At 37.0% G+C, this 16,510-nt stretch overlaps 1 protein-coding gene across 2 annotated transcripts in view; it reads left to right on the top strand.

The window, feature by feature from the left end:
• Positions 1-10,727, top strand: part of GLIPR1L1 (GLIPR1 like 1) — a 39,438-nt gene extending 28,711 nt beyond the window's left edge. Inside the window, exons 5-6 of one of the 2 annotated variants that reach the window (XM_012441470.2) lie at positions 10,120-10,146; positions 10,251-10,727. In XM_012441470.2, coding sequence (XP_012296893.2) covers positions 10,120-10,146; positions 10,251-10,342 — 119 coding nt within the window. In that variant the 3' untranslated portion in view covers positions 10,343-10,727. The remainder of the gene's footprint in view (positions 1-10,119; positions 10,147-10,250) is intronic. The other variant, XM_012441471.2, reaches the window with a different exon arrangement.
• The last annotated feature ends 5,783 nt before the right edge of the window (positions 10,728-16,510 follow it).

Here is a 16,510-nt window from a genome sequence, read left to right as displayed (position 1 = left end):
GATTAATTTATCAAATTAATCTGAATAAATATTACAAAAGTCTTGTGAACTAAAAGGTATCAGAGCTAGCTTTTGTTAGTTTCATATGCATTTACTTCTCTTCAAGCTAATTAATTAGAGCTCTTGCATATTTTGGTAGTAAAATATCACTTTTATATGGCACATATAAATGTATAGATATAACAGACATACAAACAAAACCAGATTCTATAAGATTTTTTATTTGCCTGTTTTCAAATATTCTCTCCCTTATTTTAAACTATTAATTTTAAAAAGTTACAGGAGCCAACTAAAATTGAAGGAAAGAGTTACCATCCTAGGACTTCTCAAAAGGGAGAAAGAGCTAAAGCAGCAGGGTACAGCATAAGTTAAACTTCTGAGAGATCCATCTGAAGAATTTTTAAATTGAACTTAAAACAGGCTATAGAATTTAAAAATTAACTCATAGGTACAACAAACCACCAGGGCACATGTATACCTATGTAGCAAACCTGTAAATTCAGCACATGTATCTCAGAACTTAAAGTAAAATTTAAAAAAAAAATGTCTTGCATTGGGCATCTTCCACCAAGATGGCCAAATAGGAACAGCTCCAGAGCTCAACTCCCAGCAAGAAAGACACAGAAGACAAGTGAACTCTGCATTTTCAACTGAGGTACCAGGTTTATTTCAATGGAACTGGTTGGACAGTGGGTGTAGCCCAGGGAGGGCAAACTGAAGCAGGGCAGGGAACTGCCCCAACAGGGAAGTACAATTGACTGTAGGATTGGGAACTTTTTCCCCCTCAGCACTCCAGTTCAGATACTGTGCTTTTCCTATGCCCTTGCAAACCCATAGTATGGGAGAACGCCGCCGGGCTGAGAAGCACCATGAGTTGCCAGTGCAGATCTGAGTGACAGCTCCAGCCAGCCTGGCACCACAAGTATCAGCACAGAACTGGGCAGAGGTTTTGGCTAACACCGAGAGTACCTACAGGACGTATCTACCCACCTTCCAGAAAGAGGGAGAGCTGAAAGCAGGGAGACAGGTGATATGGCTTGGCAGTTCCCACCTCCACAAAGACCAGCAAACTGCAGCCCTCTTGCCTGAGTGTTTCACAGCCAGCACATCAGTTTGAACTTGACCCTGGATGACTGAGCCCTGTAGGGGGAAGGGCATCCACAATTGTGAAGGCAGGTCTAATCTCACCTGTGTGAAAAAAAGCCAGAGGAAGCCAGGCTGAGTCCCAGGTAGCCCAGCAGCACCTCTTCAGGCAGAGAAGGGACAGACTGCCCCCTCAAGTGGCTCCCTGACCCCTGTGTAACCAAAAGAAAATGCCTTATACAGCAGAGAGGTCTGACTATTAGAAGGAAAACTAAAAAACAAGAAATAGGCCAGGTGCGGTGGCTCAAGCCTGTAATCCCAGCACTTTGGGAGGCCAAGGCGGGTGGGTCATGAGGTCAAGAGATCGAGACCGTCCTGGTCAACATGGTGAAACCCCGTCTCTACTAATACAAAAAATTAGCTGGGCATGGTGGCGCGTGCCTGTAATCCCAGCTACTCAGGAGGCTGAGGCAGGAGAATTGCCTGAATGCTGAATTGCCTGAACACAGGAGGCAGAGGTTGCGGTGAGCCGAGATCATGCCATTGCACTCCAGCCTGGGTAACAAGAGCGAACCTCCGTCTCAAAAAAAAAAAAAAAAAGAAGAAGAAATAGCTTCAATAGCAACAGAAAGGATGTCCACTCAGAGACCCCATCCAAAATCACCAACTTCAAAGATCCAAGGTAGATAAACCCACGAAGATGGGCAGAAACCAGTGCAAAAGTGATGAAATCATCACAGACCAGAATGCCTCACCTCCTTCAAGGGATCACAACTCCTCACCAGCAAGGGAACAAAACAGGAAGAAGAATGAGTTTTATGAATTGACAGAAGCAGGCTCCAGAAGGCAGGTAATAAGAAACTTCTCTGAGCTAAAGGAACATGTTCTAACCCAATGCAAAGAAACTAAAAACCTTAAAAAAAAGGTTAGACAAAATGCTAACTAGAGTAACCAGCTTAGAGAAGAACATAAACAACTTGATGGATCTGAAAACCACAGCACAAGAACTTCACAAAGCATACACAAGTTTCAATAGCTGAATCGTTCAAGCAGAATATACATTCTTCTCAGCACCACATCACACTTATTCTAAAATTGACCACATAATTGAAAGTAAATCACTCCTCAGCAAATGCAAAAGAATGGAAATCATAACAAACAGTCTCTCAGACCACAGTGAAATTAAATTAGAATTCAGGATTAAGAAACTCACTCAAAACCGCACAACTACATAGAAACTGAACAACTGGCTCCTGAATGACGACTGTATAAACAATGAAATGAAGGCAGAAATAAAGATGTTCTTAAAAACCAATGAGAACAAAAACACAATGTACCAGAATCTCTGGAACACATTTAAAGCAGTGTCTAGAGGGAAATTTATAGCAATAAATGATGCCCACATGAGAAGTGAGGAAAGATCTAAAATCAACAGGCTATCATCAAAACTGAAAGAGCTGGATGAGCAAGATAAAAAAAACTCAAAAGCTAACAGAAGACAAGAAATAACTAATATCAGAGCAGAACTGAAGAAGATAGAGAGAGAAAAAAAAACCCTTCAAAAAATAAGTAAATCCAGGAGGTGGCTTTTTTGAAAAGATCAACAAAATAGTCAGACCACTAGCCAGACTAATAAAAAAGAAAAGAAAGAAGAATCAAATAGATGCAATAAAAGACAATAAAGGAGATATCACCACTGATTCCACAGAAATACAAACTACCAACAGAGATTACTACAAACAACTCTATGCACATAAACCAGTAAACCTGGAAGAGATGGATAAATTTCTGGACCCTTGCACTCTCCCAGGATTAAACCAGGAAGAAGTTAAAACCCTGAATAGATCAGTAACAAGGACTGAAGTTGAGGCAGCAATTAATAGCATACCAACCAAAAAAAGTCTAGGTCCAGATGAGTTCACAGCCAAATTCTACCAGACATACAAAGAAGAGCTTGTACCATTCCTTCTGAAACTATTCCAAACAATACAAAAAGAGGGAACCCTCCCTAACTCATTTTATGAGACCAACATCATCCTGATACCAAAACCAAACAGAGACTCAACTAAAAAAGAAAACATCAGACCAATATCCATGATGAACACAGATGCAAAAAATATTCAATAAAATACTAGCAAACTGAATGCAACAGCACATCAAAAAGCTTATCCATCATGATCAAGTAGGCTTCATCCCAGGGATGCAAGTCTGGTTCAATACACTAGTTTATAAACATAAACCATCACATAAACAGAACCAAAGACAAAAACCACATGATTATCTCAATAGATGCAGAGAAGGCCTTCAACAAAATTCAACAGCCCTTTATGCTAAAAACCCTCAATAAACTAGGTATCAATGGAACATATCTTACAATAATAAAAGCTATTTACAACAAATCAACAGCCAATATCATACTGAATGGGCAAAAATGGGAAGCATTGCTTTGAAATCTGGCACTAGACAAGGATGCGCTCTCTCACCACTCCTATTCAATATAGTATTGGACATCCTAGCAGAGCAATCAGGCAAGAAAAAGAAATAAAGAGCATTCAATAAGGAAAAGAGGAAGTTGAATTGTCTCTATTTGCAGATGACATGATTGTATACTTAGAGGACCCCATCATCTCAGCCCAAATCTCCTGAAACTGATAAGCAACTTCAGCAAAGTCTCAGGATACAAAACCAATATGCAGAAATCATAAGCATTCCTATACACCAGTAACAGGCAAACAGAGAGCCAAATCAAGAGAGAACTCCCATTCATAATTGCGGCAAAGAGAATAAAATACCTAGGAACACAACTAACAAAGGATGTAAAGGAACTCTTCAAGGAAAACTACAAACCACTGCTCAAGGAAGTAAGAGAGGACACAAACAGATGGAAAAACATACCATGCTTATGGTTAGGAAGAATCAATATTGTGAAAATGGCCATACTGCCCAAAGTAAGTTATAGATTCAATGCTATTCCCATCAAGCTACCATTGGCTTTCTTCACAGAACTGGAAAAAAACACTTTAAATTTCATATGGAACCAAAACAGAGCCTGCATAGCCAAGACAATTCTAAGCAAAAAGAACAAAGCTGGAAGCATCACGCCACCTGACTTCAAACTATACTACAAGGCTACAGTAATCAAAACAGCATGATACTGGTACCAAAACAGAGATATAGACCAATGGAACAGAACAGAGGCCTTGGAGGCAATGCCACACATCTACAACTGTTTGATCTTTGACAAACCTAACAAAAACAAGTAATGGGGCAAGGATTTCCTGTTTAATAAATGGTGTTGGGAAAACTGGCTAGCCATGTGCAGAAAGCAGAAACTGGACCCCTTCCTGACACCTTACACTAAAATTAACTCCAGATGGATTAAAGACTTAAAAATAAGACCTAACACCGTAAAAACCCTAGAAGAAAACCTAGGCAATACCATTCAGGACATAGGCATAGGCAAGGATTTCATGACTAAAATAATAAAAGCAATGGCAACAAAAGCCAAAATAGGCAAATGGGATCTAAGTGGCACAGCAAAAGAAACAATCATTAGAGTGAACTGGCAACCAACAGAATGGGAAAAAATTTTTTGCAATCTACCCATCTGACAAAGGGCTAATATCCAGAATCTGTTACAAAGAACTAAAGCAGGTTTACAAGAAAAAAACGAACCCATTCAAAAGTGGGCAAAGGATATGAACAGACAGTTTTCAAAAGAAGACATATATGAGGCCAACAAACATATGAAAAAATGCTCATCATCACTGGTCATTAGAGAAATGCAAATCAAAACCACATTGAGATACCATCTCATGCCAGTGAGAATGGTTATTATTTAAAAATCTGGGAAGAACAGATGCTGGAGAGGATATGGAGAAATAGGAACAGTTTTACACTGTTGGTGGGAGTGTAAATTCATTCAACCATTGTGGAAGACAGTGTGGTGATTCCTCAAGGATCTAGAAATAGAAATTCCATTTGACCCAGCAATTCCATTATTGGGTACATACCTAAAGGATAATAAATTGTTCTATTATAAAGACACAAGTATACATACATTCACTGAAGCACTGTTTACAATAGCAAAGACCTGGAACCAACCCAAATTCCCATCAATGATAGACTGGACAAAGAAAATGTGGCACATATATACCATGGAATTCTATGCAGCCATTAAAAAAGATGGGTTTGTGCCCTTTGTAGGGACATGGATGAATCTGGAAACTATCATTCGCAGCAAACTGACACAAGAACAGAAAACCAAACACCACATGTTCTCACTCATAGGCGACTGTTGAACAATAAGAACACATGGGCACAGGGAGGGGATCATCACACACTGGGATTGGGTGATGGGGACCTAGGGGAAGGGCAGGAAGGTTGGGGAGGGATAACACTGGGAGAAATGCCTAATGTAGGTGATGGGGGTATGGATACTGCAAACCACCATGGCATGTGTGTACCTATGCAACAATCCTGCAAGATCTGCACATGTACCCCAGAACTTAAAGTACAATTAAAAAAGTCTTGCATTAAAAGTAAATCAATATTTTTAATAAAATCTTGTTTTAACCAATTTTTAGTGTTGCATTAGTGTATTTTAATATCAAGTCTAATTTCTAGAAAGACTATTAAAATTTCCTTTTAACTATGGCCAACTTAATCATAAGCTTTAAAATTTTTTTGTGCTAAGCTTATGACTTACACAGACCATTTCTGACATGCTTGACCTTTCTTGTTTGTCTTAAACATTCTTCTTTCTTAAACAACTAGATATTTTATTTTAGGATAAAAGTTTACCAAACAAGATGATTTCTCAACAAAAATTTTTTTTAATCTTTTTACCAAAAATACCTCTTAATATCTATAACTTTCTTTAAGTCTCTCTTATTTCCTTGTTCCTTTTACCTTATTCTGAATATAACCTTTAAATAACCTTTGGATTAGACAAACATTATTTACCTTTCAATAATAATACATTTAAAAAATTTTTTTATCATTTTTCAAATTGAAAGTTACCCAGTTAATGAATATCCATTATTAAATAGAACTTCAGATTCTAAATTTTATGATGTTTATTTACAAACATTTACTCTATTACATTTACCTCATTTATTTAATAGTTCACCTACAGTATTTTTAAAAACTGTGATAGTCATCATTTAAAATTATTTTTCTGTTAACCATTTTTATAGCCTATGATTTTCAGGTGTTTACTCAAGAAATAAACCTAAGGCTAACTATGTGGGTATTTTACTAATAATTCAGTATTTAGCTGTTTTAATTAAACCAACAATATCAAATGTCTTAATTATCAAAAAGTACACAAGCCAAGATTATTCTTTTGGGGAGCTGGCTTTATAGTTTTATAACCCTTATGCAAAATTTTGACACCTTATAATATTTGCCAGGTATAAGTATGAACCCACTTGACCAATAAACAGAAACAAAAATACTACAAATATAATTCTAATATTACTTTTACAAGAATTTTAAAGCCAGTTTATTTATTAAAGATTTTACTTAGGTCATATGAACTTGAAAACCATGTGGGCTTATTATTTACTTAATTTATGAGTACTTTTAAGCCAATTTGGTACCTTGTGGCCACTATCCATAACAAAATACATGCAACTACATGTAAACACATACATGCACATTCATATAAAGATCCTATATCTTTTATTTCAGAACTCTAGGCATAAGATATTAATACAAACTCACTGGTTTACAAAAATAAAAGAAGATTGGATCTAAACAGTGGTTTTTGTCTCAGTAGAAAAGTAACAGCAGATTTAAAGCAGGCAGAAAAGAAAATAGACAAGTAGGGAACTTAGGAACTCTGCAGGTTGACCTTTGGGCTACAAATTTTTATTTGATGTAATTTGCCCATTAGATCAAAATATGCAAAACAGACCATAACATATAACTAGCTGGAGTACTAGAAAACCTGGCGTGCCCTCAAACTTTTTCATTTTACACAAACACTTGCAAGGAGAGGCACTATAAAACTAACAGGGTGCCCCAAAGTGAGTCTTTCTCCCTGTCTTTCCTCATTTTTAGACTATTTCCACTTTTTTTCTTAAAAGGAGGAATTGAGCTGTGGCCTAGGGTTTTTTGTATGGTAGATCACTGTGTGCTGATTGTGGATGAGACTATGCAGTGTTTTACCACTGAGTCATTTTCACCCTTTTAACATGTCTCAGTTTCTTGCTCCAGAGGTCTGTCACCTCTGAGAGGGCTAAAAATGCCAAGTGATCAGCTCTATATGCATTGCTTGATTGAGTCTTTTAAAACTAATTTAGTTGAAGGTTCCCTGTAGGGCCACTGCATGGCAAAGTGGGTTAACCATCCAGACATTCCCACTCAGCCCGTAGTCACGCAGAGCCAGCTTGCAGCTGGGAGTAACAAAATGTCCTTTCTCTTCAGAACTGAGGAGTTAAGTCTCTCATTTATCTATGAAAATGACAGTTTAAGTTTCCCACACAAATTCACAGACAAGTCAATTGAGATTCATTTTGGGAGATAAAACAATGGAGAAGACACTTTAGAATATACCTCCAAAGTGGAAACTAAATAGGGTCCCCAAAAGGAGGGTGTTCTCCTTGGCTTTAGAAAAAGGCAATGGAGAAGACCCTTTAAAATCCACCTCTGAACTAAAATTAGTATCCTAAACAATTTCCAAGGAGAAAAAACAAAAAACAAAACAAGAACTTTTAGACTCCTTTGTAATAACGCTTAGCTTAAAACACAAACATATAGTATAGCTACACCAAAGTATTTTATTTCTTTATATCCTTATTTTATAAGCATTTTTCTACTTACAGTTTTTATATACTGTTTAAACTTTTTGTTAAAAACTGAAATACAAACACACACATTAGCCTAGGCCTACTCAGGGTCAGAGTCATCAGTATAACCGTCTTCCATCTCCACACCTTGTACCACTGGAAGGTCTTCCATATCAAATTATATTCCTTTGTGAAATATATTTGTGGTTACCATAAATATATTAGAATTTTATATTCTAATTGCTTTTGTTGGCTTAAATAAATTTAAATGCTTTTGTATATTAGTCTATTAACAGTTTTACCAAACTCTCTTATTATTTCTAACAGTTTATTGATTTTCTTGGATTTTATATGACAAATCATGTTTTCCATTAAAAAAATGCAAGTTTTGTTCTTTCTTTGAATCTTTATATTCATTATTTATTTCACAAATATCAACAGACTGTTTATTCATTTCTCCAGTGCAATGTTGAACATAAGCTGTAACAGTGAACACACCATTCTATAATTCTTGAATTTAAAGACAATGTTTCACTATTGTGTATGTTTGCTTTCGATTATTTTCATTGGTCCTCATTGCCAGGTTATAAAAGTTTTCTCTTTTCCTTATTTTGCTGAGTTTTCAACTTGAATAAATGTTAACTTTAACAATTTTTTCCTGCATCACTTGAAATAATGCTATTTCTTTCCTTTTAATGTCTTAATGTTGTAAACCATATCAAAGGATTTCTAATATAACACAGCTACACTGTAAAATTTCAAAAGATACCAGGAGTTAAGTGATGGCCCATTAATACAAAATTACATTATTCTTTCATTCTTGTAATAAATCCAGTTTGGTCATGAGGTTTCCTTAAGAGATGGCTAGATTCTTGTTAACTTTTTATGTACAATTTTTTTGCATTTATTTTTAGAATTGTGCTTGGCCATATAATTTTCCTCCTGCATTTTTCCTTACATGATTTTGACTTCAAGTTTGAATTAGTTTCATTTTAAAAAGTTGGCCTTTGAAAATAATGCCTCCTTTAGTATTTTGGTTACAGTTTGCATAGGATTCTGATTATTTAATTTTTGAATGCTTAGGAGGCATTCTCTGAAAGGTATTTTGTTCTAATGGGTGTTATGTGTACATTTTAATTACTGATTAATTTTTTAATGGTTATGGGATATTTGGGTTTGAGGCAGGCTTTAGCAAATTTTCTGTTTTATACACATTTCCATGAAATGCTCTTATATTTTTACTTGTATTCCATGTGTAGTTATGTTTTATTTAACTTTTGACTTGTGCTTTTTCTCTTTTTTGTTGATCAGTCTTTATCAGAAAACATATTTTAGCTTGGTTGGTTCTTATTTTGAGAGACAGAAAATATAGCATAATAGTTAAATATATAGACCTGGGAGTCAGATGGTTTAACTCAAGAAGTGATTAAGAGAATTAAATATGATTCATTACACAAAATTATTTGAGTCCCCCAAAAAGTAATTTCTCAATACATTTTAGCAATTACTATAATTAAGTTCCTAATTTTCTATCATTTAACCCAGTTTATATTTTTGTAGCATTCATTGCTTTCTGACATTATCATTTTTATTCATTTTATTTATTTAATTTTAAAATTGATTATAGATTTTTCTCTCCTCATTTTTCCACAATGAAAGTGATTTTATTTTTTTCTGGTAGCCATTATATACAAAGCTAGAATCATGCCTAATATGTAGTAGAAAGTCAAAAAATTAAATTAATTAATTTTTTTAAGTAGATGATTTCCTAATGAAGTGTTGGATGCTATCAGAATGGTAAACTGGGGAGGAAAGTTTGATGTGGAAAAAAACATTGATAAATATTTGGAGTAAGGACCATTACAGAAATGAATGCAATTTTTAATGAATAGTTCTGCATATAAAAAAATTCAAGGTGAAGAAATTACGTTTCTTCAGGGACTTGAATTGGGCATAAAAGAGTGGGAAAAATAAAGTTAACTACTTTATAGCTTTTTCTGTTTTTGACTTTTGTGCATTCAACCAAGAGGTGTTTTAGAAATATTTGGTGACCTAACACTGTTGGTAGGGAGCAACATAAAGCTATTCAAGTACTGTAGGATTGATTAGGAAGATTTCATTTTCTTGTTAAAAAGGCAAACTAATTTTTGTTAGTTGATTGCGTTATTCTAAAAGCCACAAAAGCAAATAAATATCTTTTCTTATTTTACAATATTTTAAAATATTTTTATTTTTACTTTAGGGACTCCACAACTTACTGTACCTAATCGTATGTATCGAAATATTTTAGTGTTGATTAAATTACTAACTCCAATGGAACATGAATTGAACTATTAACTATTCTGGTTTTGTTATTGCTTTTGTTTTTGACAGAAAATCCATTTCTGAAGCCATTGGGGAAAGCACCTCAGCAGATAGCCTTTAGTCCATTCAGCTTAGCTCTTCTTCTTCTGATAATCTTTTAATGTCATTTATGTACAAAAATATTCTCAAATATTAAAATAAAGGAATAGTTAATTGCTTAATATAACTTATCATCAATTTTATTTATTGAATCTTTCACACTCTTGCCTGATACCTAAATTTAATGTTTGTTTTTAACTCAAAAAAATGTATTGCAGTATGGAAAATGGATAAACAGTAGAATAAAGTCTTAAGGTTTTTTTTTTTTTTAATTACAAATCCATATGTATATCAAAAATGTTCCACTCTTTAATTTTCTAATGAGAATGGATTGTCGCTTTAGTTATAGTACATTTAGGGAACTAAAAGTATTTCAGATATTAGACAGTTTCTTATAAACCAGTAGTTTCCTTTAAGAATACCATCAACATCATTCAGAAACACAATTTTACTGAGGAAAAATTTTTCAGATAGCATGTAATGTTATACATTATGGTCATAATCAATGGTTGGGAAATAAATCAATAAACTCAAAAAGGAAAATCAACTAAATTTTGAACATTTAAAAGGTAAATCTATGTTCTGCAAATTAAAGTCACACTCTTCTAGGAGTGTGACGTTTTAAATTTATTTTTAAATTTTTATTTTTAAATGTGTCCCATAGAAAATAACAGAATGATAATAACATATGTTTTAAAAGCCATACAAAATTAGTATAAATAACAACATTTCTACAAACCAGAGAATTATTCAATTCTGGCATTTCTTTTTTCTGAAGACAAAAAATCATAATATTTAAGAAATTTGGTTTTCAAAATCATCAATGCTGAATTGTTGACTCCTATGGAGTAAATTTTCTGGATCTTTTTCATCTCAACTAAGGCAATCTCCAGCTTCCTTCAACTATTGCATTAGTCAGGGCTTTCTAAATAACTACTAGGATATATGCATATATAAAAAAGAATTTATTAAGGAGAATTGACTCACACGATCAAAAGGTGAAGTCCCATGATAGGCCATGTGTAAGGTGAAGAGCAAGGAAGCTAGCAGTAGCTCACTCCAAGCTCCAAAATCCAAAAGTCGGGAAGCTGACAGTGCAGCCTTCAGCATGTGGCTGAAGGCCTGAGAGTCCCTGGTAAACCCCTGGTGTAAATCCAAGAGTCCAAAAGACAAAAAGCCTGTAGTCTGATGTTTGAGGGCAGGAAGTGTCCAGCACAAGAGAAAGATGAAGGCTGGAAGACTCAGCAAGTCTGCTCTTTCATCTTCTCCTGCCTGCTTTATTCTAGCCATGCTGGCAGTCAATTGGATGTTGCCCGCCTAGGTCAAGGGTGGGTCTGCTTTTTGCAGTCCACTGACTCAAATGTTAATCTCCTTTGGCAACACTTTCACAGACACACCCAGGAACAATACTTTGCATCCTTCAATCCAATCAAGTTGACAATACTAACCATCACAACTCTATCCCTTGTCAGCTTGAAAAATACACATCTCCTGAAATCATATATCTCCAAATAAAGACAATAATAAGGTCATAATTATGTCTAACATAATACAGCTATCCTTCATACAACTGGAAGTGCTCTAATTCTTAGCCTAAATACTATTACATAAAGTTAACAACACTTAAATGCCTAAATGAAGTCACTAAATCTTATGTGACATGATAAAGGAAAAATAAAGGGAATAAAATGAAGATATTTTCTTAGTACAAGTATATACATGCACAAACATATTCTTAACAAAATCTTAACAAAATATGGAGAAAATATTCATGACAATTACAGTCCTAGTTTCTGCAACTGGTCATGTGGTTGTATTGATAACTACCTTCTTCTACTACTCATTCCGTATTCCCTTTGCCTGTTTCCCCTTCATTGCAAGCACCTCAGTAGGTCATGAAACTTTTTCCTGGTGGAGTGACCCAAACCTTCATTCCTGAAGGGTCTGGGACATTATTAGTCCTGCCTGGACTGGGTTGTTATAGTTTCCCATTGACCGTAATCACATGGCATGGCAAAACTTAAGAAATGCTCTATGGGGTATCATGTATTCCATACATACTCTTCCTTACCTCCATTGTGGAGTATTAGGCTGATTTTTTCTTTTTCCTTTTTTTTTTTTTTTTTTTTTTTGAGAGAGAGTCTCCGTCGCCCAGGCTGGAGTGCAGTAGCGCAATCTCGGCTTACTGCAACCTCCCAGGTTCAAGTGATTCTCCTGCCTCAGCCTCCCAAGTAGCTGGGATTACAGGTTCCCACCACTGCACCTAGCTAATTTCTGTATTTTTAGTAGGCATGGGATTTCACCATGTTGGCTAGGCTTCTCTTGAACTCCTGACCTCAGGTGATCCACCCCTCTCAGCCTCCCAAAGTGCTAAAATTATAGATGTGAGCCACCACACCCAGTCTGATTTCATCTTCATAGTTTAAGTCAATCACCCCAACCAACATTGTAACTCTCTTCTTAGCCTGTAGACTTAGAGGTAGGAGGAGCCCAAAGTGACCAGGTGGCAATCCTAATTTCCAGTTTAATAGAATAATTACTGTGTCTCCTGGTGGTAGCATTCCTTCTTCTGGAACTAAGACCTGTAGACCAGGAGAACATAATGTCATGGGAACAGGAAGCAAAAAATTTTGCTAGTGGATCACTAGAGGTGATGATGAGTGGTGCCACTTCCACTTCCACCATTTGATTCCTGGATCCATGAATCCTGGCTACGGGAGAAACTGTGCCATATATTGAATGCTGATTCAGAGCATATACAGCTTCTGAAGAACTTTGCCCCAGCCCTGTAAAGTACTGTCATGTAGTTGGTATTGTAATTGTGATTTCAAAAGGCAATCCCACCAATGTATCAATCTAACTGCTTCAGGATGATGGGGAATATGGTAAAACCAGTGAAATCCATGAGCATGAACCCACTGTTGCACTTCTTTAGCTGTAAAGTGAGCGCCTTGGTCAGAGGCAATGTGTGAAATACCATTACGGTGGATAAGACCATCTGTGAGTCCATAGATGGTAGTCTTGCCAGAAGCATTTTGTATGCAGGATAGGCAAACCCATATCTAGAGTAAGTGTCTATTCCAATAAGGATAAATCACTTTCCTTTCCATGATGGAAGAAGTTCAGTGTAATCAATCTGCCACCAAATTGCTATCTGATCATCCTGAGGAATGGTGCTATATTGAGGGCTCAGTGTTGGTCTCTGCTGTTGGCACATTAGGCATTCAGCAGTGGCTGTAGCCAGGTCAGCCTTGGTGACTGGAGGTCCATGTTGCTGAGCTCACGCATAATCTCCATCCCTGCCAACATGGCCACTTTGTTCATGAGCCCATTGGATGATGACAGGTGGATGGGGAAGAAGGCTGAGAGGTGTTCACAGAATGAGTCATACTATTCACTTATTATTAAAATCCTCCTCTGCTGAGGTCACCCTTTGATGAGCATTCACATGAGATACAAATATCTTCACAGTTTTTCGACCAATCAGAAAGGTCCAAACACATACCTCTTCTCTAAATTTCTTTGTCATCAATTTTCCAATCATGCTTCTTCCAAGCCTCTGACCATCCAACCAAACCATTGGCTACAGCCCACGAACCAGTATGTTATCACACATCTGGCCATTTCTCCTTCCAAGCAAAGCATACAGCCAGGTGCACTGCTCGAAGTTCTGCCCACTGGGGAAATTTCCCTTCACAAGTGTCCTTCAGGGATATCTAAAGTGATGAATTCACTCCAGCATTTCAATCTCCCTAAGCCTTTGGATCCCTTCCTCTACATTAAGCCAAGGGAGATCAGGCATTTCCAGCTAACTCATAGTGGGCCAATTTCTAATCCATGTTTCAGCTAACCAAGCAAATAAACTATTAGAACCTTTTTTAACTCCCTAAGCTGCAACATTAAATGAAGAATCCCTGTTTAGTGGGCCCATATCAATAAATTCAGCCTGACCCAACTTTATGTTTCTTCCACCATTATCCCACACCCTTAGCATCCATTCCCATACCAGTTCTCCAGATTTCTGTTTATACAAATTAGAAAACTCCAGCAGTTCTTTTGGAACGTAGTGCACCTTCTCATGGGTCACACTCTGAAGCCTACCTCTGGGACCTGAGTCTAATTATAGGTGTAGAAGCAAACAGGCGTGTTGGGGATGTGTCCTGAAGAGAATCGGCATTGTCTTGCCTGGCAACTGCCTCAGGCAGTGCAGGGTTAATCTCCTGAAAGGTGGAAAGGCTGATGGCATTATGGGTGGGAGAGGGATATTGCCACCATCAGGGGTGGAAAGACTGTTTCCTCTGGCAAAAAAAGGCTCATCAGAATTTCGGGGCTCAGTCCCTCCAGCCTCATCCCCCATCAAGATCTTCCCACACATTCCCATTCCAAGTTGCAGGGTCCCATTCTTTTCCAACCAATGTCCTTAGTTTAACAGTAGGCACCTGGCGAGGCTGAGCATGCACCTTTCATTGCAGGTCAGCCACGCACATAAGAGCTTGTGTCTGATTTTCCACAATTTCAGCCCTTTGTCCGCAAGAGACAAGACTCTTAGGGCAATCTTAGAAGATCTGAGGCTCAGTATGAGCTTCTGGAGCCAGAAAAAAATGATGAGCTTCTAAGCTCATTATTTTCTTTCATCACTTTGTCCAGAGAATATAGAAGCAACCAACCAACTTTATTATACTTTATTATATTCCTTGATTCTCCAAAATGAAAGGTATTATGTGTAGAGTCACTAAACTCCTTGTTTCTCAAGAGCATTGAATCAGGAGTATCAAATGAATTTATTTTGCATAACTCTCTAAATAGTTCATGCCAAGAACTATCAGTGTTCTCTATAGTACTAGAAGTAGAGTCCTTAGCATTTTGGGGTCTAATATTAAGCAGCCAACTCCAGAAACCCCAAAACCAACTAAAGAAATCCAGCCATAAAATTCTGTTCCTCTAGAACCACTCCTGGTACCAAAATCTGTATTAGGTAGTGTTCTCTAAAGGGACAGAACTACTAGGATACATGCATATATGAAAGGGGTTTATTTTTTTAAATTTTTTATCTTATTTTATTTTATTTTTTTTGAGACGGAGTTTCGCTCGTTACGCAGGCTGGAGTGCAATGGTGCGATCTCGGCTCACCGCAACCTCCGCCTCCTGGGTTCAGGCAATTCTCCTGCCTCAGCCTCCTGAGTAGCTGGGATTACAGGCACGCGCCACCATGCCCAGCTAATTTTTTGTATTAGTAGAGACGGGGTTTCACCATGTTGACCAGGATGGTCTCGATCTCTTGACCTCGTGATCCACCCACCTCGGCCTCCCAAAGTGCTGGGATTACAGGCTTGAGCCACCGTGCCCGGCCGAAAGGGGTTTATTAAGGAGAATTGACTTACATGATCACAAGGTAAAGTTCCACAATAGGCCATCTGTAAGTTGAAGAGCAAGGAAGCCAGCAGTGGCTCAGCCCAAGTCCCAAAACCTCAAAAGTCAGAAACCCTACAATGCAGCTGTCAGTCTGTAACCAAAGGCCTGAGAGCCCCTGGTAAACCACTGGTGTAAATCCAGGAGTCCAAAAGCCGAAGAGCCTCAAATCTGATGTTTGAGGATTTAATTCCCATTGAGGCATTATTAAAAGCTGGGTCTTTAAAAAGATGATTGGGTTATGAGGGCTCTGCCCCCATGAATGAACCACTCCATTCATAGATCATTGAATAAATGGGTTAAAAAGTTAATGGATTAATGGGTTATCACAGGAGTGAGACTAATGGGCTTTCTAAAAAGTGAAAGAGAGATCAGAGCTAGTATGCTCAACTTTCTTGCCATATGATGCCCTGCACTGCCTCAGGACTTTGCAGAGAGTTCTCAAGAGCGAGAAGGTATTTCACCAAAAGCAGACCCTCAACCTTATGTTCTCAGCTTCCATAGCTGTAAGAAATAATTTTTTTTTATAAATTACCCAGTTTCAAGTATTCAGTGATAAGCATCAGAAAATGAACTAAGACACAGGTATATAAGCTTCATTCAATTTGCAAATCAATTGATATAATAAATCACATCAGAAGGCTAAAGAGGAAAAAGCATATGATTATATCAATAGATGCAGAAAAAGCATTGGACAAAATCCAACATGAACTCATGATAAAAATTCTCAGTAAACTAGGAATAGTAGGGAACTTCCTTGAGATATTGATAAAGATGTCAATATTTACCAAAAAAGCTACAACTAACTACCTACTTAGTGA

The sequence above is a fragment of the Aotus nancymaae genome, unplaced genomic scaffold (assembly GCF_030222135.1).
Source record: "Aotus nancymaae isolate 86718 unplaced genomic scaffold, 86718_ANA_hifiasm-v0.15.2.pri h1tg000016l, whole genome shotgun sequence".
NCBI lineage: Eukaryota > Metazoa > Chordata > Mammalia > Primates > Aotidae > Aotus > Aotus nancymaae.
Note: the sequence above shows the minus strand (reverse complement) of the source record. Positions and strands in the feature narration are given on the sequence as shown.